The sequence below is a fragment of the Centruroides sculpturatus genome, unplaced genomic scaffold, assembly GCF_000671375.1.
Source record: "Centruroides sculpturatus isolate CEXI.00-Female unplaced genomic scaffold, Cexi_2.0 scaffold444, whole genome shotgun sequence".
Classification (NCBI taxonomy): domain Eukaryota; kingdom Metazoa; phylum Arthropoda; class Arachnida; order Scorpiones; family Buthidae; genus Centruroides; species Centruroides sculpturatus.
In genome coordinates, this window is record NW_019384864.1 from 464,963 (window position 1) to 484,663 (window position 19,701).

General features: G+C 33.0%; 2 protein-coding genes and 3 non-coding genes across 5 annotated transcripts; 2 read left to right on the top strand and 3 right to left on the bottom strand.

The window, feature by feature from the left end:
* The first annotated feature begins 573 nt into the window (after positions 1-573).
* Positions 574-5,294, top strand: LOC111630746 (acidic mammalian chitinase-like). Its single transcript, XM_023374899.1, has 6 exons — positions 574-579; positions 636-736; positions 852-981; positions 1,061-1,222; positions 1,333-1,452; positions 2,120-5,294. Exons 1-6 carry the CDS (start codon positions 574-576, stop codon positions 2,270-2,272), a joined length of 672 nt encoding a protein of 223 aa, XP_023230667.1. The 3' UTR covers positions 2,273-5,294.
* Positions 5,295-6,831: 1,537 nt separating this feature from the next.
* Positions 6,832-11,744, top strand: LOC111630719 (acidic mammalian chitinase-like). The gene is made up of 10 exons (XM_023374864.1): positions 6,832-6,876; positions 8,365-8,457; positions 8,555-8,653; positions 9,598-9,886; positions 9,961-10,087; positions 10,178-10,281; positions 10,365-10,494; positions 10,580-10,741; positions 11,319-11,438; positions 11,539-11,744. Exons 2-10 carry the CDS (start codon positions 8,388-8,390, stop codon positions 11,671-11,673), a joined length of 1,236 nt encoding a protein of 411 aa, XP_023230632.1. The 5' UTR covers positions 6,832-6,876; positions 8,365-8,387; the 3' UTR covers positions 11,674-11,744.
* A 6,054-nt stretch (positions 11,745-17,798) lies between these two features.
* Trnak-cuu lies at positions 17,799-17,871 on the bottom strand. Its single transcript has one exon. It is a non-coding gene; the product is annotated as a tRNA-Lys (tRNA).
* Positions 17,872-18,264: 393 nt separating this feature from the next.
* On the bottom strand, positions 18,265-18,337 carry Trnak-uuu. The gene has a single exon. It is a non-coding gene; the product is annotated as a tRNA-Lys (tRNA).
* A 486-nt stretch (positions 18,338-18,823) lies between these two features.
* Positions 18,824-18,905, bottom strand: Trnas-aga. The gene has a single exon. It is a non-coding gene; the product is annotated as a tRNA-Ser (tRNA).
* Positions 18,906-19,701: the final 796 nt, after the last annotated feature.

Here is a 19,701-nt window from a genome sequence, read left to right on the forward strand (position 1 = left end):
TCACCTTTGGGACTGGGGGTATGGTCGGAACGCAAAAAAGGTCGGATTATCAGAAAAAAGTAAAATAAACAATCTTCCCCTTTGTCGAGTCTTTGTAGCACTGCTAATTTTTCATTTAATGAAAGAGTAACGTGTTTACATTTCACTCCTGACATGTTGAAAACACACACAAAACTGTGCACGTACACACAATGTAAAACATATACTGTAACGAACACAGAAAAACGCCACGGACAGTGAGTCACCGACAAGTCAGGACAAGTTTCTCGACTCCGACCACGGTCGGATTAACCGGAGTGACGGACTAGCCGAGGGCAGAGTAGAGGGGTTCTACTGTACTTAAAATATATTGTTTGTTATTATTTAAAAGGTATATGTATCTTTCTAACATAAAACATAATTCAATATATGTCTAACTAATTAAATTTACCTGATGTATAATACTGCAAACTTTTGACTAGTAATTGTTATTTAAATCCAACAAATTCTTTTAAGACATTGAATGAATTAATAAGAAGAAACTGTGTAAAATGAATATTTGTCTTTCAACTACTGTTTATAGTTGTTGTCATAATGATAGTAAGTTTTATATATACAGTATACATATATATTTGTGTGTTTAACACATATTACAGGAATTTCACTATGCTAGTAGAGACAAATACCTACTATCTGTGGCTGTAGCTGCTCCAAAAACAATTATCGATGTTTCCTATGATGTACCAAAGATAGCAAGGTAAGCAATCTGTCATTAACATCTTTGTTATGTTCAGATATTTTATTAGTTTTCATTTTTACATTTATAAAACAGAGTAATTTCAATAATTTTCATTTTTATGTTTATAAAACAGATACGTCGATTTTGTCAATCTAATGTCTTATGATTATCATGATTATTCCAAATACATGCCATTTACTGGACATAATAGTCCATTATTCAGGAGAAGTATTGAGAGAGGTTATTTTGCCACTCTAAACACGGTAACTTACTGATAAATTTTATTGATATTGATGATTATTTTTCATTGGTGGAATACATGTGTTTCATGTAATACTGTAGGCATGGTCTGCACAATATTGGTTGGAGAAAGGTTTACCGAGATCAAAATTATTAGTGGGAATTCCAACGTATTCACATAGTTATAAATTAGCCGTTCCTTACATGCATGGTTTCGATGCTCCGGCTGTTGGTACTGGTCTTGGAGAGTTAACATATTCTGAGGTAATGAATTTGAAATTTTTAAATTATATTTAAACACATACTATAATACTGTAATGTATAAATAATACATACTATTCACTAAATAATACAATATAAATTTTTAATTTAAGGTATGTAACTTTTTAAAAGAAGGTGGAATTCGTGTTTTTGATAAAGAAAGTCAAGTTCCTTACACTTATAAAAATCTAAATTGGATTGGTTATGATGATTATCAAAGTGTTTCAGCAAAGGTATGATGATCTGAAAATTTTATAATGTTTAAGTAAACATATAATTCAATTATTGATAGTTTTGTATCATATATAGAGGGAAAACTAGAAGGACAAAATCTTTCCTTGCATTGTAGATAGATTTATTGATATATAATAATATCAATGCAGATATTGTCTGTGCACTGATTTATAGCTTCTACATGTAAAAATTTTTACAATGCAAAGAGATGTATCAATAGATTATCATCAATTAGTATTATTAGTAATATTAGTATTAGGTTTGTTTATATCAGTAGAATCTGTTGCTTATACTCCTACTCAGAAGTTAGCATAATCTGTAGATTTATACAGATATCTACATCTGTAGTATGGTAACTTCTAGTAGAGATAATGGTGTTACATCACATCCATTAGATGAGAATTTATACATCTACTCAGAAGCTAGCATAACTCAAATGTGACCTATGGGTTATGATAGCTTTATCATCATGTATTCTTAAGTTTAAAGAAAGAATGATATAGCTAGCATCACTCTATTACTATTTTATAAAGGCTTTAAAACCAGTCTAGAATAAGCCATAATGAGAGTTGCACATCTACTTTATCTCAGAGTAGACTAGTACATGCTTGAGCTATTTCACTTCTCTATTTTGTGCAACTTTTAAATTTCCTCTGTATTCTTTAGACCCATTGGATAATGAAGATGGATTTTGGTGGAGCAATGACCTATGATCTAAACTATGATGACTGGAAGGGAAGTTGTGATGGGAAGACAAAGTTTCCACTGCATCAAATAATTCGAAGTATTCTCTGTGATAAAAAAGCCAATTGTGATTAGCAGCATTAAGTTCTTAATTAATTTATTTATTCAATGTTTAATGTAAAGTTAAGTTAGTTTATCAAGTAACTGCATGGGAATGAACAAGCTCAGACAAACTTCATTTCATCATTGTTCTAGTCATCATTTTACCACTTCAACTATATATAAGTATTTATTTCAGTATTAATTTTTTTTTTTTAAACAATTTTTTAAAAAATTTCTTAAAAAACATTAAAACTTTAAAGGTTAAGACAATATAAATAACTATTGTTTTTTTTATTATCTATAACTGCATTTTATCAGAGACAAATACTAAGGTTTACAAAACGTTAGCATTTATAATCTTGTTCATTTAATTTGAAATGTTTTAAAATCATTTTTGTTAAGATGTTTGCTATGTACTTTTTATTTATGTGATGATGACATTTTTATTATGAATTACTTGAAACTGAATAATAATGAATAAGCACGATTTATCAAGTGACGTTTTACTGTTAACTTTTCTTTGATTTAAGATAAGTTCACAGGAAATTTAAAAAATGCATGAATGTTATCATCTTTTATTTATTAAGTGCAATTAAACATTGTGACCAAACAGATGTAATCCTGATTTAAGTTTTTTCTCATAGAATTCAAAGTTTGCCTGATTACCATGTGCTCTGTTTGTCACCATAGAAATCTGAATTCAACTCCAAGCCATACTCAGTCTGTGGAGAGACAGCATGGTCTCTGCTAAAACCTCAGTCCCTCGGACCTTTCCTAACAACATTTTTCCACCACACATGACAGTGCTATGTCCTTGCAAAGAAACAAAGAAATTTACTTTAAAAAACAAGACCCATTGTTACAGCATCATCTATTTGCCAAAGGCTATGGAAGAAACTTTTGATGAGGGGTCAGTACTTTTTAAAGAGTTATTAAAATAGATTAATCTGTTTATTATGCTCTGAAACAACCCCTATATTTTTTCCATATAGAAAACATAAATAAACATATAACTTTTTATAAATTGAGTTTCTGACTTAAAGTTTAGGTTTCTTTGATTTTTAGAAGGGAAAAAAAGTGGATGGGGTAATGACCTACTCAGCCCCATATCCACTCCTGTCATAATTTATCAATTAGAGTTGGGGCATCTTCTCCAAACCTCAGTGGGTGAAATAATGGATGATTACTGTACATTGTAAATTTCATATTTATTTTAAAAGGTACAAATTATGTAAGGTTGATATATCTGCTTATTAAGAAACCAAAACCATTCATTAATCTAGAAATGTTTTGGGATAAGGCTGCGACTATGCAGATGCAAGTGAATGAGAATATGTGGCGAGAAGAGGCGAGACGCGATAAATATCAAAACCTGTCAGATATGTGCGAGAACCAGAAATTCGCTCTTGCTAGCATTATTTCTTGCTTCTCGTTTGTGCATGGTTTTTCTTTGCAAAAACTAAATCGCTCGCAATATCTCGCTTGCTCTAAATTCACATCTGCATAGTTGCACCCTATTAAAGGCCATTCTAAGCTATCAAATCTAACATTTGAATATCAAAATGGAACAGCACAGAATGTTCCATTCTGAGATTGGTTGATGGGATTAAAATTGTTGAAAACATTTTTAGATTAGATCAGGTCTAGACAATCAATGTATTTTAGGTTGTTTTGCAGACTGTAACTAATTAGAGAACTAAAGCGAGATAAATTCAAACTATCCATTCACCGTTTTATTCATAAAGTTGTGTATTGTAATGTGCTAACATTGTATATGTTATTACATTTCTTACTGTTATTTTGTAGTATATAAATTATTTCTCAGGTATAATTTATTTTTCTTATTAATTAAAATAGTGAAGCAAAACTATTGAGAAATTTGCATATTTCTGTACAAAATGTAATGTGTGTGTTTTATACATAATTTTTTTATAAAATGAATTATATGCGTTGGCAGTTTAGTTTGAAAACTGCCAACATTTAAAGGAAACTGTAGACTACAATGAAAGCTTCTCACATAGCTAAACACTTCATAGAAATGTTGGAAACATTCAAAAAGGTCCAATATTTGCTCCTGGACTAGATGGAAATCTGGGTACCACACAGCGGCAAGTTGTTATCCATATGACCAATGTGATGAAGGTATCAAATTAACACTAAGTCAGCTTGTTGTAAGTAGATTGTTCTGGTACTTAATTGCCAATTGTATAAAGTATTGTATATTGTGAGCCAGTAAATAAGCAAACATATAGTTAACTAGAAATTGAAATATATATTTTTATGTATGCCAAAGTTTCAATGTGGGTTTTAATGTATGATATACACTTATCTTGTATATTTTGCATTTGTAAAATATTTTTATTGTGTATGTAAATCTTGTAAGCTCATGACAATATAAATTAAAAGTAACTACTAATAATAGCAAAGTAAATGAAGTAAATAAAAATATTTTTTCGAGTATTAACTAATATATTTTATTGAAAGCCCATCAATGTCCAATTGGATAAAACTAGTGAACACTGGTGGGTTTTCGCCTGACTAACAACCTGGTGCCACGTGGACTTTTCTGCGGTTCTATCACGTATGTAACTCGTAAATAGGGACCAGTTTTTATAAGAATCCTCCCAGGAGACAACCTTGCAGATTCCGTAAATGATTTTTGAACAGTCGACCCTTCAAAAATCAGCTACACAATTTCGTTCAGCTCATCTCGTTCTTACGTGGGTTAAGAATGTTATAAAGATGTCAAGTTTGTATTTAATTTTAAAAGAATGCCAAACAACCACTGGATCATATCGGGCTACTTTTTTGCGATTATATTTAAATAATTTTTACTAAAGGCAGAATCGATACTTATACTGGTCCCAGCGCTGCCAATAGCTGTAATACTACTATTATTTAATAAATATTTCTGCCGCTTCGATCGCGTATAGTCGTAAGTTTGGCTGGAGCATAAGTCAGCTGTAAACATTCGAAATTATTTTCATACAGTATATGAAATTTTCTCGTTTTTAACTCATAAAGGATCGCTTATAAATGCTATTTTAATCCGGTTTTGAACATTATTTATTCGTAAACGTCGCTAATATTTATACAGTAGAACCTCGATTATCCGGACTAATTGGGGATGAAGGTAGTCCGGATAAGGGAAAATCCGGATAATCGAGGTTCTACTGTATTTCTATTAACTGTCACTTTAACGATTTTTATACAGTACTTTAAATTGTTTAGGCTGTGTTTTTTTGCTTACAAATTGTGTTCATTTTCAAATATTTTTGGGCGTTTTTGTTAAGGGCAAGAAAATGTCAAAAATTTATAATTTAGTCTGTATATACATTATTAATATGGGATCTCTTTGGGATTCCCGAGAACTCTCTGAATCAGGAAGAAAAGGGAATGATTAGAATTATATACATTTAATTATGGAAATGTTAAACCATGTGTTAAGATAGAATAGATTTAAATTGTTACAAAAAGAAAAAAAGAGATTTTGGATAGTGGCGTGGCGTGGGTGTCAGCCGCCCGGGGCAAAGCAAAATTTCGCCTTCCCGTTATTTAGGTATCTCAATTTAAAACACTAAAATTTAGTTTCGTCACAGAATAAGTAATAAAAATTCCGCACTAATGTTGCCACTATTTTAAAGTAGTTCTATTGGATATTGGAGGTGTATATGAATACGAATGAATTGTAGAAGCAAAAAAAAAAAACGGTTGACAGGTTGCGGACGATAACACTGGGTAATAGTTTACCCGGACTGTCCGGATGGTAACACTATTCCGTGCTCATTTCAATCGGTCCGAAACGTGAGTGCGACGAAAATATGAAATAAAATGGTTCAAATTTTTACAAGATATTATTATTATTTATTGTGAAATTTTGCCGCCCCTAAAAAGTCCCACCCGTGGCAGGATGCCCCTGCCGCCCCCACTACGCTACGCCACTGATTTAGGATGGCTTTTTAGAGTTTATCAAGGTTAAGCCCATAGCTTTTTTTTATTTATTAATTTTAGGTGAATTATTGTACAGTAGTTTGCAGTGAGAAAAGAGCTGTGATATATGTAATTCACAATTTATATTGTGTTTAATCTCTATCTTTATATTAATAAAGTTGAGCCAAAAAAAGTTACGACACAGGTTAATTAAACAGATATACACAGAACATTACGTACTGTACAGTACAAAACTTTCATTTACAATATGTAGCAATATAACAGTTTTAAACATTATAAAAGAGCTCAATATCTCAAATACTATTGTAGAAAGAACAGAGACTTATCACACTGCTAATGGTAACATTAAAATGATAGAAGTGCAATTTTTATGTTACCAGTAGCCAAGGACAATATACTACAAGGATAGCCAGATCCCTATTCTACAATGTTAGCCAGGAATGGCAAGTTAGTGACGTCACACGTGTCCTGACCTCTTTGTTTACCTAGAGCAGGGTATGCGAGTNAGATTTTTAAAAACAATGAATTAAGAATTGTTCTGATTATTGTTTCACGATAATAATACAGCGATCTGAGTTATAAAATAATGGTGCGAGCGCTGTTAATAATAAATGATGGTGTGTCTGTCTAGATCTTCGTAAATGAATCGGAGTTTTTTTTAGCCACGGATAGGCTTCTCTTTTATGGTAGGAAAACTACATTTATTATATATATAGTATAGGCATATAATGTAATTACAATGTATAAAAATTAATGTTTATAATAAACAGATTATTACTGTGTTATTAGTGTGTATTGTTTAATTCAGGGGTGTCCAACCCGCGGCCCGCGGGCCGCATGCGGCCCAAGGCATAACACAGTAATAATCTGTTTATAATAAACAGATTATTACTGTGTTATTAGTATGTATTGTTTAATTGATTCAGATAAATGTATGAATGAGAAATGATTTTTAGTGAACTTTATAATTATTTATTCTAAAAGTTTTAATCAGTTTGGAATGCTGTGTTCAGAATTAATCATGAGTAGTTCGAGTAGCAATGCCATTGTCTATAGTTCATGTTTGTTAATTGGGAGCCGAATACAATTTTTCCCGTTACAAGAGACCATCCTCTTGTAAGTAGAAACACTGCATTCGGCTGTAAAGCCTGGCGTAAAAAATAAATGAAGAAAGATAAACATATATTATGGCAATTTTTAGAAAGTCTTGGCAATTTTTAGAAAGGTTTAGAAAGAAAGTCTTGGCAATTTTTAGAAAGGCAATTTAAATAAATATAAATGATATATAACATAGAAAATTAATTAACAATTTTAGTAACTTTTGAACAATCCCATATTCGTTTTAATTTGAAAAATATATTGTTCACATAGTGTTATACAGTAAAAAATGAAGGTTTATTAATATAACTATGACAAAACTTTTCACTCTTTCGTGGGCTTGGCCAGATTAACAGTGTGGATGACCAAGTGGTAATGGACGAGGCCTGATATACAGAAACACACCATCCTTGAAAAATTCCTGAGATTTTCTACTGCCTGGAATTTATTTCGGGTTCCCCAGAGCAATAGGTTGACGTCTTGACTACCTTGTCTGTCCGGCTAGCGTACATGATAAATGGTTAGACTTTAATATGTGAAAAACTGATAAACTATGTGGGATCGCATGACCACGACGACTTTCTTAAATAATGTCATATACTCATTTATTGTTTTAAGGGCTTCCAAATATTTGACTTATTATCTGTTTTGCTCTATTACATACTGTACATGTAATAGTGCAAAACAGATAATTTAATTGCGGAAACTTCTTTAATTTGGAAATTAGTTAGGTCACATTGAACTGTACCTCATATAGCATTCCGTGTAACTATTCTGACATAAATCGGCAAAGAAAGAACAGTTTAGTAAAGAACATTTATATAGAGCCTTACATAAATATTAGGTATAAAAATCTTTACATTCCATTATTTGAATGGGGGTAAACCCACCTGGAATGATAAGTAATGTTTTCTCACCTAGCATACTAAGAATGCTGATATTATTATTTTTAATCATATATGTTAAACTATATTTTATCTATAATATTATCGAATCAAACAGAAACTATCATTTATTGATAAGAGAATATTATCTGTTTATAACATCAGCTCTCTATTAAATGCTTTATCATATAGACATTGTTATAAGAAGAGAAAACATGAACTTTTTACTTCTTTTCCTGTTTCTTTTCTGTTGCTTACTTTATTCTTGCGAAACTGTCAACGAAGGTAAGTTTCTTCTATATTATTTATGTAATTTGTTATGCAAATTTATTACGTATAAACGAATTTTTTACATATTAACTTACGTATAAACTATTTACAGATGTTAAGCACATTCGCAGACGTTCGAAAATCATGTCGAAAGCTAAATTTGATGGGATACTACATGGGGATCATAACTACACGTTACCCTTTTTTAACGGTAATTACTTTTTTAATTATATTAATAACGTTTGGCATATCTCCTTATGATATTACATATTGCATAATACATTACTCATATATATTTACAGACATTATGAAGATATATGCGGGCATTAGATATATATACTTTATATATATATACGTTTACGTTATTATTATGCATTATGTTTTTCCATAACTCTCAATTAAATATTTTATGTGCAGTTTGATTAAATGGACGTTTTTATTTGGAATTGTAAGCATAAACAAGTCATTGCTACGGCTTACAACTTCAAATTACAAATTAATGTAAGCAATATGAATAAAATAATGTCTGGTTTTACTTTCTATGTTATCATTATTTGTGTGTCATCCTGCGCAAAATCGTATCCTTCAGTGATGAAATATTATTCAATGAAGCTTTATATTAGTCTTTACGTATAAAATTTAAAAAAATTGACAAACATAATTAATATCTTCAACATTGAGCGCAAGTAACACGTATTGGCTAGATGACTGGTCATAAGATATGAGCCTATTGTCGTGGAGATTCGAATTTCAAACTAAATTAGACTTCAGAATCTCTGCTGAATAATACAGATTATGGCGTGTTTTCTATTTATTTACCCTTGTTAACTGACCTCACTGTTGGTCAAATCAACTCTGAATCAGGGTTTATTGTGTCCTGCTGTTTCCCTGATTCATTATTCAATCAATCACGTATGTAAACGGTAATAGCAAATCTTCAAATACTAATTTATATATTTTTATTTTATTTTATAAAAATATACATACTTTTTACTTAATTAATTTGGCCAATTTTAATAATATTTCAACTGCCCAAATTCTTATTTTTTATTGTACATTTTTATAGCTGTAAATATTATGCCATGTTGTATTGTAGTTAATTGTAAAAGCTGGTATGTTTCCATATATTTCTAATATATTTTTGTAAATTTTCAGAGATGCTAAACACTCAACCGAAAAAGATTGCTTGCTATTATGTCTGGAATCATATGAAGAATGGAACGTTGATGCCAAACGATATAGATCCCCATATATGCACTCATATTTTGTTGGGTTTTTCTTCTGTATTTAACTCTACGCTAGTACCACCTCTGCCAGAAGATGTTAAAGGTTATGAGATGGTGATAGCCTTAAAGAAAAAGAATCCAAATTTAAAACTGATGCTTTCAGCTGGAGGAGGAAAAGGTTTTTCTGAAGCTTCATATTCAGCTGAAAATAGAACAAAGTTTGCCTTTTTATTATAACACATAAAAAAGAATATTTTACCATTATAAAATTAATTTATAATATTTATTACAGGTTTATTAATTCAATTTTCGAATTATTGAACGAATATGGATTCGACGGTTTCGATATCGATTGGGAATTTCCAGCATGGGATGGTTTACCAGCTATGGATAGAATTAACTTTATTCTTCTTCTCAAAGTATGAAATACTGTAGTTACATTTTTAAAACCTTCAAAAATAAGATAACTTTTGCCTAGCAATAACTGAAAGTTTCTATTGATTGTTTAGGAATTTCGTCTTGCTGATAAGCAAGATAAATATCTGTTATCTGTAGCAGTAGCCGCTCCGAAAACAATTATCGATGTGTCATATGATATACCAAATATGGCAAAGTATGAAATTATTTTTAGTTTAAAAAATAAGTACGTGTGCCAAATAATCGATAATAAATTTGTATATATTTTTGTCCTACTAGATATGTTGATTTTGTCAATTTGATGGCGTACGATTATCACGATTACTCTTGGTACATGCCTTTTACAGGACACAACAGTCCATTGTTTAAAAGAAGCGTAGAAAAAGCCTATTTTTCTACTCTAAACACAGTAACTTTACCAATTTATTTCACCGATTTAATGAATTTGACGATGTATGTGACGAAATGTATAAAATTACGATATATAATTACAGGCCTGGTCGGCACAGTATTGGGTGGAGAAAGGATTACCGAAATCAAAATTACTTGTTGGCATACCGACCTATTCACATAGTTACAAGTTGGCCGTTCCTTACATGCACGGTTTCGATGCACCGGCAGTTGGAAGTGGTCTTGGAGAATTGTCATATTCACAGGTTAGTGATGAATTCAATTACTTTTTCTAGTTGAATTTTTTGTACAACGGTCCACAATTCGTAGCATTGTGAAAATGTAGCCTTTATATTTCTTATAATAATTATTGTTGTCTATCAGATGGGATAGTGAGATAGCGTACCGCTTCGATGCCATGTTCGTATGTCATTTAATATAAAAATTATTAGTAAATACATAATAAAATTCTCTTCACTTTTATATAGAAATGGTCGACGATAATCAAAACTACCCGATAAAAACAATGCTTATTAGAAATTTAATATGACAGAGTCGGCCGGCATAAGATGACAGATAAAAGTTAAGGTGGCCCATCCCTAACCACCCTATTTCACAATGAGGTGACGAGTCTGGCCAAACCCATAACGGGATTGCCAAAAAAAAAAGGTTCTCTATGTGCCCACAGTTGGAAAAAGTTGTAAAAAAAAATATGACAAAGATGAAAATGTTGAAGTGACACGTGGAATTACGATAAAAATTTTTGAAACGAACTGGTTTTTACATTATATAATCTTAATTAATGAAAATATTAGTAAAAAGAAATGAATTTTTATGTTTCAGGTGTGCGATTTTTTGAACGATGGTGCAATTCGAGTGTTCGATGGAGAAAGCGAAGTCCCATATGCTTATAAAAATCTTGATTGGGTTGGTTACGACGACGTTCAAAGTGTGGTCATGAAGGTAAGACATTTATATATCAGTGTAAGAAATTACTGATAAATAAAATGATATAAATTGAATGTTTAATATTGAGGAAAATAAAATTAATTATTTCTGATAGGCAATGTGGATAAAGAAGATGGGATTAGGAGGAGCCATGACTTTCGACTTAAATAATGATGATTGGAAAGGAACGTGCGACAACAGAACGAAATTTATTTTACATCAAACATTAAAAAATATTTTAATTAATTAAAGTTAATTACATCTGTAAATTTAAACATAATTAAATAGTTATTATATGCAACTGTACATATTTATATTATACTAGTTGAACAATTATTAAAACTCTCAATATTTTAATTAATTTACTATTACAGTATATCAATAATTTATTTCTACGGTTATATATATAAATTTTCGCTATGTGAGTATTAATAATGTCTTATTAATCACATTCATTGTAAATTTCACTAGACCCCATAATCAAATCGGCCGAATGGTGGGAGATAGGGAACGAGATAAACGAGTGAAATAACCACCAAAAATTTTTGTAGTTTTTCACTCGTAGCATCGAACGAAGATTTCTAGTTCGTTTTCGAGATGCATTGCAGTAATTTTTTTGCTCTCTAGTATTTTTGATTTATCTACCACGGCTGTTTTAATAGCATAAAGCTTATAGCCCGATAATTCGGCTGTTCAATTGGCTTTAATAATCATGTTTATGAAGAGAAACTTCATACTTCCATACTTCGTATTCGTTTGTATCCTTGCCCAATTTGCAAAACAAAATGCAGTTGTTGAAGCTACTAGAGATGGTTAAAAATTAAGACAGAATCAGCGCATTTATTCAAGGTATTACAGGTTCTGACAAAGAATTTTCAGAGTCCTGCAATAAATAGGCTACGCATTGATTATTAACAATCTGCGACATGCCATAACTAGCAAAAATTTAAAAACTAACAAGCGGGCTTAAATACAAATGTATTCTGACTGTTTATGAGTTAATTATATTTTCTATTTGCAAAATTTTTTCAACCTTAACATAAAATAAGAAAAAAGTGAACTTTTAACGAATTTGCAGAATTTCTCGGGTTAAAAAAACAGCCGGGATTTCTTGGATTTCTTTAGAGAAACCGTACCACAAACGTTATCTTACGTAAGTGCTTATCGAGTGACCAATCTAACACATTTTTAAAATTTTTAGTCTGTCATAGTTTATATCCGAAATCATCAATATAACATTATCGGCAAAAGCCTGTATTTTTGTATCTTCCCTTTCATTGAATTCTTCTAGCAGGCTGTCAAAGCCTAGTCTCCAGAGATCTGGCGCACTCCTCGAGCCTTGTGGGCAATCTATGGTGACTTTTTTGTAATTGTAATGTTGTTGGAGTGATATCCTGCCATCCTGCTGTGTAAGTAGTTTCGTAGAATTATTTAAATATTGGCGGGACATTCAGTCTTGTTCAAGAGCGTGAAGATACTCAGCCACCATAGAAAATCAAAAGCTTTTTTGAAGTCTGTTGAAATGAGCATGGAGTGTTGACCCATTTTCTAAACATTCTTGATGAAATTCTTGACTCTGAGATCTACTTTGATTGTAGAACGTCCTTTTTTGAATCTAAATTTACAGTCATTTAGTTTTTTTATTATTTTGTAAGTGGTGATAGATTCTGTTGATTATTAAGCCATCTAAGATTTTTTCTAGTACCGGGAGTAGGCTTATTAGCGTGCGTTTTTGGTTTTTGGAATAAATTTCACATTTGCTTTTTTAGATACGACAGTATTTAAGGAGGTATATACCAATAGACTTTGCTTAGACAGACAAAGTCTATTGGTATCTCGTTAAATGCGGCTTTTAGCTTGCCGTCTATATTTTCCAGTTCTAAGAGCCTTTGGAACTCCTTAATTAAAAAAGAATGGGATGTCATTATTGTGAATTTTACACCGGTCATGCTCAGTTCTGATTAACTTGTGTATTTCAATGTCTGAATCGGGATTGCCACTCGGGAATGGAATTGTAGAATGTTTTTTATCTTCTGGATGATGTCGAGATTGTTCTGGCTATAGGTTTCGTTCGTGATGTCTGGCATGTGTGTTTTCTTCCTATTTCGAAATATCAATTGTTTGTGAGTATCCCATGGGTCTTTCTTGTGATTTTCCCCACAAATTTTTTCCCATGCCTCAGACCTTGTCTTATTTATTTCTTTTTTTGAATTTTTTAAGTGTCTGCTTGTAGTCTTCTTTTAGTCGTTTTCTTTTTCCGACGGTTTTTCTGGTTATTTTCCTACTAAGTTTCTGGACCTGTTTTTTCTGCCTCTCTAGTTCGTTTGTCCACCAAGGAGTTTTCTTTCGATTGCTATTTTTTTATTTTGGTCGCTTGCTTTCCAACCGTTTGCATTGCTTCAGTTATATGTGTTACATACTAATCAATGTCCGAGTTTGTAGTAAGTTTTCGGATGTCATACTTTATCCATTTTCTAGCAATCTCCTCTCTAAATTGGTCCCAGTTGGTCAGTCTGCATATTCTCCTCCCATTGGTATATTCGCCTATTTGAAAATTGTTTATTTCTGTAATAAGGTACCCGTGATCGCTCCCTGAGAGTATAAGTAAACTCTCACAATTTTCTATTCTGTGGTCTAGTTCTTCAGTGACTGTCCCAATCCTCTGGTATTGCAGCGTAGAAAGTGGAAGCTTTGCTCATATTTGCTGAGGTCATCCCGTTTTCATCCATCATATCTGAAATTTTCCTTCCTCTTCCGTCTTCCAGAATGTTAAACCATATGGGCGACTTTGCATTAATATCGCCCATTGTAATAATATTTCGGCTATTCAATTTTCTTAACATATATTCCAGTTCCCTTGCACAAGTTTCGTCATCTTCTGCTGAGAAAAGATACATTTTTTAAGTAAATTTGTGGGTCTTGATATATTATAGTGGTAGTGAATTTCTCATTTGAAAGTTGTGGCATCATTGTTAATTCTAAATTCTCTTTTCTGACAATTATGCCAAACTTTGGCCGTTTGTCGCCCTGATTCTGCAGAATTCACCAGCTCCCAAATGTGACTATATTATTGCCAATTATGTATGGTTACTATGATACCCACTTCCAGATCGTTGGCTGTCTNCATTAATATCGCCTATTGTAATAATATTTTGGCTATTCAATTTTCTAAACATATCTTCCAGTTCCCTTGCACAAGTTTCGTCATCTTCTGCTGAGGAAAGATAGATTTTGTAAGTAAATTTGTGGGTCTTGATATATTATAGTGGTAGTGAATTTCTCATTTGAAAGTTGTGGCATCATTGTTAATTCTAAATTCTCGTTTCTGACAATTATGCCAAACATTGGCCGTTTGTCGCCCTGATTCTGCAGAATTCACCAGCTCCCAAATGTGACTATATTATTGCCAATTATGTATGGTTACTATGATACCCACTTCCAGATCGTTGGCTGTCTTCACCAACAAGGAGCAGACTACTTAACACCGAACCTAACTACACGTAATTGGCCGTTTCGACCCGTATTATAACCCGTAAGACTTTAGTCGCAACAAAAGCCCAAGATTACCCTAGTACTGTTTAAAGTAGGCTAGAAAGTTTAAACCCGATCTGATAAATAATAAATGTGTTATATTAGTTGAAAATTTCTATAATTTAGTAAATAAAAACGATTGTTACGACCGTTAATGTTCGTTAGTGGCCGTTAAATTCTATTGAAACGAAAAAATATGAAATTTCTCCATTAACTCTAATACTACAAAATTTAAAAGACTAATACTCACTAAAAACGTTAACTACCAACACCCAATTTTAAATACCAATATAAAAAATGACTCTGCAGAAAACCCCCTAGTGCCACCCCGTCGTTTATGAGTTAATTATATTTTCTATTTGCAAAATTTTTTCAACCTTAACATGAAATAAGAAAAAAGTGAACTTTTAACAAATTTGCAGAATTTCTCGGGTTAAAAAAACAGCCGGGATTTCTTGGATTTCTTTAGAGAAACCGTACCACAAACGTTATCTTACGTAAGTGCTTATCGAGTGACCAATCTAACACATTTTTAAAATTTTTAGTCTGTCATAGTTTATATCCGAAATCATCNAAATTTAATAAACTAAATTTACCCCCAATTTAGCGAAGGACATAAAACTAAAATCAAACGAACCAGGGTGTGCATCTCCACCTGATAATATAATTAAATACTCCATTAATCGAAAAGTTCCGCTAATATTATCCAAATATCACAGAAACAAACAGATATGTCTTTAGATAAACAGCACGCTACTAAAGTCAATATTTTATGAAAACTGGTAACCACGAATAATGTTATTTTCCTATTCCAATGTCACCATACAATTAGTCGGATAAAAAAAACGGTTGCAAATATAAGTTGAACTTAATTCTACAAAAGTAATAGCTGTCTTCATCCTGACGAAAAAATTATCAATAAAAAACCCTACTTAATCTAACTTAGTAATTTAGTTAAGCTGCTGCAGGGCGCTTTAAGCTACTTACTCTATGGTGAAAAACCCGCAATTTTCGCACCTATCGACTTACACACGCGTTCTCCCCACACGATTTAAAACCTCCTGACGAGAAGCCGGTAAGTAGGGCCCGAGCTAACCTCTCGACATCCTCGGTTCTCACATAATTATCAATAAATGACAATTACTTCNTCAAACGAACCAGGGTGTGCATCTCCACCTGATAATATAATTGAATAGTGGATTAGTTCAAAAGTTTCGCTGATATTATCAAAAATCACAGAGACAAACAGATATGTCTTTACATGAACAGCACGCTACTCAAACTCAATATTTTATCCAGACTGAAAACCTTGAATGATATTATTTTCCTATTCCGATGCCACGATATAATTGGCCAAATAAAAAAAAAAAAATTGCGAATAAAAATTAAAGTTAATTCTACCAAAAGAAATAGCAGTCTTCATACTGATGAAAGAAGAGTCAATAAAAAAAACTATTTGATCTAACTTAGTAATTTAGTTACGCTGCTACAAAACGCTTTAAGCTATTTCCTCTATGATAAGAAACCCGCAATTTCCGCACCTATCGACTTACACACGCGTTCTCCCCACACGATTTAAAACCTCCTGACGAGAAGCCAATGAGAAAAGCCCGAGCTAACCTCTCGACATCCTCGGTTCTCACATAATTATCAATAAATGACAATTACTTCCTTTAATGTTTGAAAGATTTGTAGCGCTGAAAAATGGCGCAAATATTTTGTGTACAATGAAAATTATTTTAATTACAATTTTTATCATATGTAGGTGTCAACGCAGTGATGGTGCGGCGAATGAAAATAATTATGGTAGAACATAATGTTTGACGCAAGGAATTTGCTGAATTTCATCAATAGTTCAAAGTGAGATATTACATCTCAGATCTCATCTTGAAATTCTCAATGTGGATTCGTGCTGAAGGCTTCATCGCACTCTGTCAATGGTGTGTGGAATGGAGGTTTGTACGTTATTTATCCCAATGTCGTCATAGCTCTGAAAATACTTCTGTGCAATTTCTTCAGCTGAGAGTTCTTTCTCATTCTTTATAACTGTAAAAAGCTACGTACGCTGTAAGATGGCAAATAGTCATCTCAGTGCGGTAGCCATGTTATGCATAAAAGCGAAAACTGTGCTAAAATCGCATATCCAGTTTATCATCAACTGATTTGATTTACGAAAGAGTAGAAAAAGTCGAACAATTCCAAACGAGTCATGTCTATTTGTTCGAAGTTCAAATTATTACATTTATGTTTATAAATTTTTACAATATTATATGCTGTACATGTTACAACGCTCGCGTAACACAAAAATACGCGGTTTACTATTAAATTTATTATTTCGAAATTATCAGTAATCCCTTTTTGCAATCTTATCTGTTTGGCATTATTATATTTATATAAACATAAGATACGTTAACTTAGTTGAAAATAAAAACATGCAGTGAAAATTCATATACAGAAGTTAGTAATTTACAATTTATATAGATTAAAGAAAGCAAATTTTATAATTAATTAAACAACTAGTCTGCAATACAGTAAACCAACATAAAATAGTTGCCAGGTCGTTTCTTTTTATTTCCTGTACGTTCGATTGTAAAAAATTCGCATAGTATATAAATAAAGCTTCGACAAATGAGACTGCAGCCATTCACTCAATGCCTTTCGCGATCCAAAAAACTGAAGTCGAACAATAGCGTGTGTATAATTTAAAACATAACGCGCTATGTTAATGTCATTTACTCAACGTGGAGATGAATGTGCATGACGGAACTAGAGCATTTTATTCACAAAGACACAAGCGTCGAATACGGCAATGACCAAAATGCGTCGAACAACGCAAAAACGTCTTGCCCGATCGGGGTCTCGAACCCCGGACCGTTAGGTTAAGAGCCTAACGCTCTACCGACTGAGCTAACCGGGCACTTCCGACGTCTTTCATTCTAACGATTTTCGTTTTCTACCAGCGCAATATTTTGTCTCTGTGTCAGCAGAACGTTGTCACCATCTTCCGATTTCCGAATCGAATTTCTGAGAAATTATCCACCGCGAGATTCGCCGTGTTATCGAAATGCGATAAATAGATTCGTCGTCGACAGAAAACTTGAATGTAATATCAAGGCATTAATTTGCTTTTTGCTTTGCCTACATGCAATATCCAAGTCAGTGTCATTGCAAAATATGCATTTGCAAGTTTCCAATCAAACACTTCTTTTTCGCATATCTATTTAACACCAGCGTTCGTAAGTCTGCAAAATGCGATTCAATTCTAGCAATCCACAATCACGATCGGCAAAACGAAGAAAAAAAAGCCAACCGCCCGAACAGGGACTCGAACCCTGGACCGTTAGGTTAAAAGCCTAACGCTCTACCGACTGAGCTATCCGGGCCTTCTCTGCTAACTCTGCTTCCGGTCTGATAACGCAACCGAGCATCATTTTCGACAAGAACATCTCGCGTTAATAAATGTTTTAGACTGCAAATTACCGACATTTGTCTTAAAAACATACCTTTCGCAATTGTTTCGAACGTCAGCTCGCTTCTAGGCATTGCCGTCTACGGACGACCACTTTTCCGTCGTCCTGTCTGCAATTTTCCATTGGTTCCAAGTGCAGACGGAATCTGTTTGTTTCCCATTCAGTGCGTGTTGTATCTCATGCGGTTGCGACAACTTCCGACGAAATTGCGACTGCTGTAAACCAAATTGGTTTATCATGTTCCATCAGGTCTTTAGCTACTTTACGATGATGCTGGTTTGCTTTTGCAACAGCGTAAAAAAATATTAGCCCTTTGCCAAACTGCTACCGCACCTAGCAATTTAAAGAACGAAGCAGGAAAATAAACACGAAATAAAATAATTAAAAACTACGTAGAGACGCAGTCGACAGGATTCGAACCTGTGCGGGAAGATCCCAACGGATTTCTAGTCCGTCGCCTTAACCACTCGGCCACGACTGCGTGCTATCACTGCTCCAATTACTTTATACATGTCTAACCACGCGGTCACTGTAATCACCGCTCAAATGTATTTTCCAGTCTTTGCACTTGACGATAAGCTCTCCATCACATACGCTTGCAAAACGACAGGTGTGCAACTGCAGCTCTTTCGCCTCCAGACTGCGCATACAACTCGAGTAACGGTGACATTTGATCGCATCTGCAGCCTGCGAAATTTTCATTTCATTGTCGGTTCAAAATTTCCACGTTCATTATTTCGGTTCTCGACTAACACCGATGTCAAATCTTCATTTCTCAAAGCGATAAACCGTCAGATATCAAATAAGTTGGCCATGTCGGTCAAATAACTGTTGTCATAATTCGCAGATTTACTGTTCCACTATGACTATTACAAAAAACACAGAATACAGTATGCGAAATTTCAACGCGTCACAACTTATTTGACTCGCTTGCGAAGGTTTGGCGTGGCACGGTTTGTGAACTATCTTGTAGTGTGAGTAGCAGGGGCCACTGGGTGAACCCTAATGACTACTTAATCTGCTCGGGTTGGGAAGATCCGTTCTCGGTGGTCGGATGTTATAGGAGGGTAAAGGAGTGGGAGGCGAAATGAAGTCGTGATCAGGTGTCCGAAAGACTACACCAGTTTAAATATACGAACACATTTAATAAACAGATGAGAAATTTAACATAGAGATCATAAATATAACACTCGCGTATCAACATATAAATAAATATTTTGTATTCTAACCTAACTTAACCTAATTTAACACTAAAGTTCGAGAGAGATTTTACGTTG

Coding starts and splice junctions, on each gene's coding strand:
- LOC111630719 (XM_023374864.1), top strand. CDS start 8,388: ATGAACTTTTTACTTCTTTTCCTGTTTCTTTTCTGTTGCTTACTTTAT. Junction 8,458..8,554: donor TTGCGAAACTGTCAACGAAG/GTAAGTTTCTTC, acceptor AACTATTTACAG/ATGTTAAGCACATTCGCAGA. Junction 10,495..10,579: donor ATTTTTCTACTCTAAACACA/GTAACTTTACCA, acceptor ATATAATTACAG/GCCTGGTCGGCACAGTATTG.
- LOC111630746 (XM_023374899.1), top strand. Junction 982..1,060: donor ATTTTGCCACTCTAAACACG/GTAACTTACTGA, acceptor GTAATACTGTAG/GCATGGTCTGCACAATATTG. Junction 1,453..2,119: donor ATCAAAGTGTTTCAGCAAAG/GTATGATGATCT, acceptor TGTATTCTTTAG/ACCCATTGGATAATGAAGAT.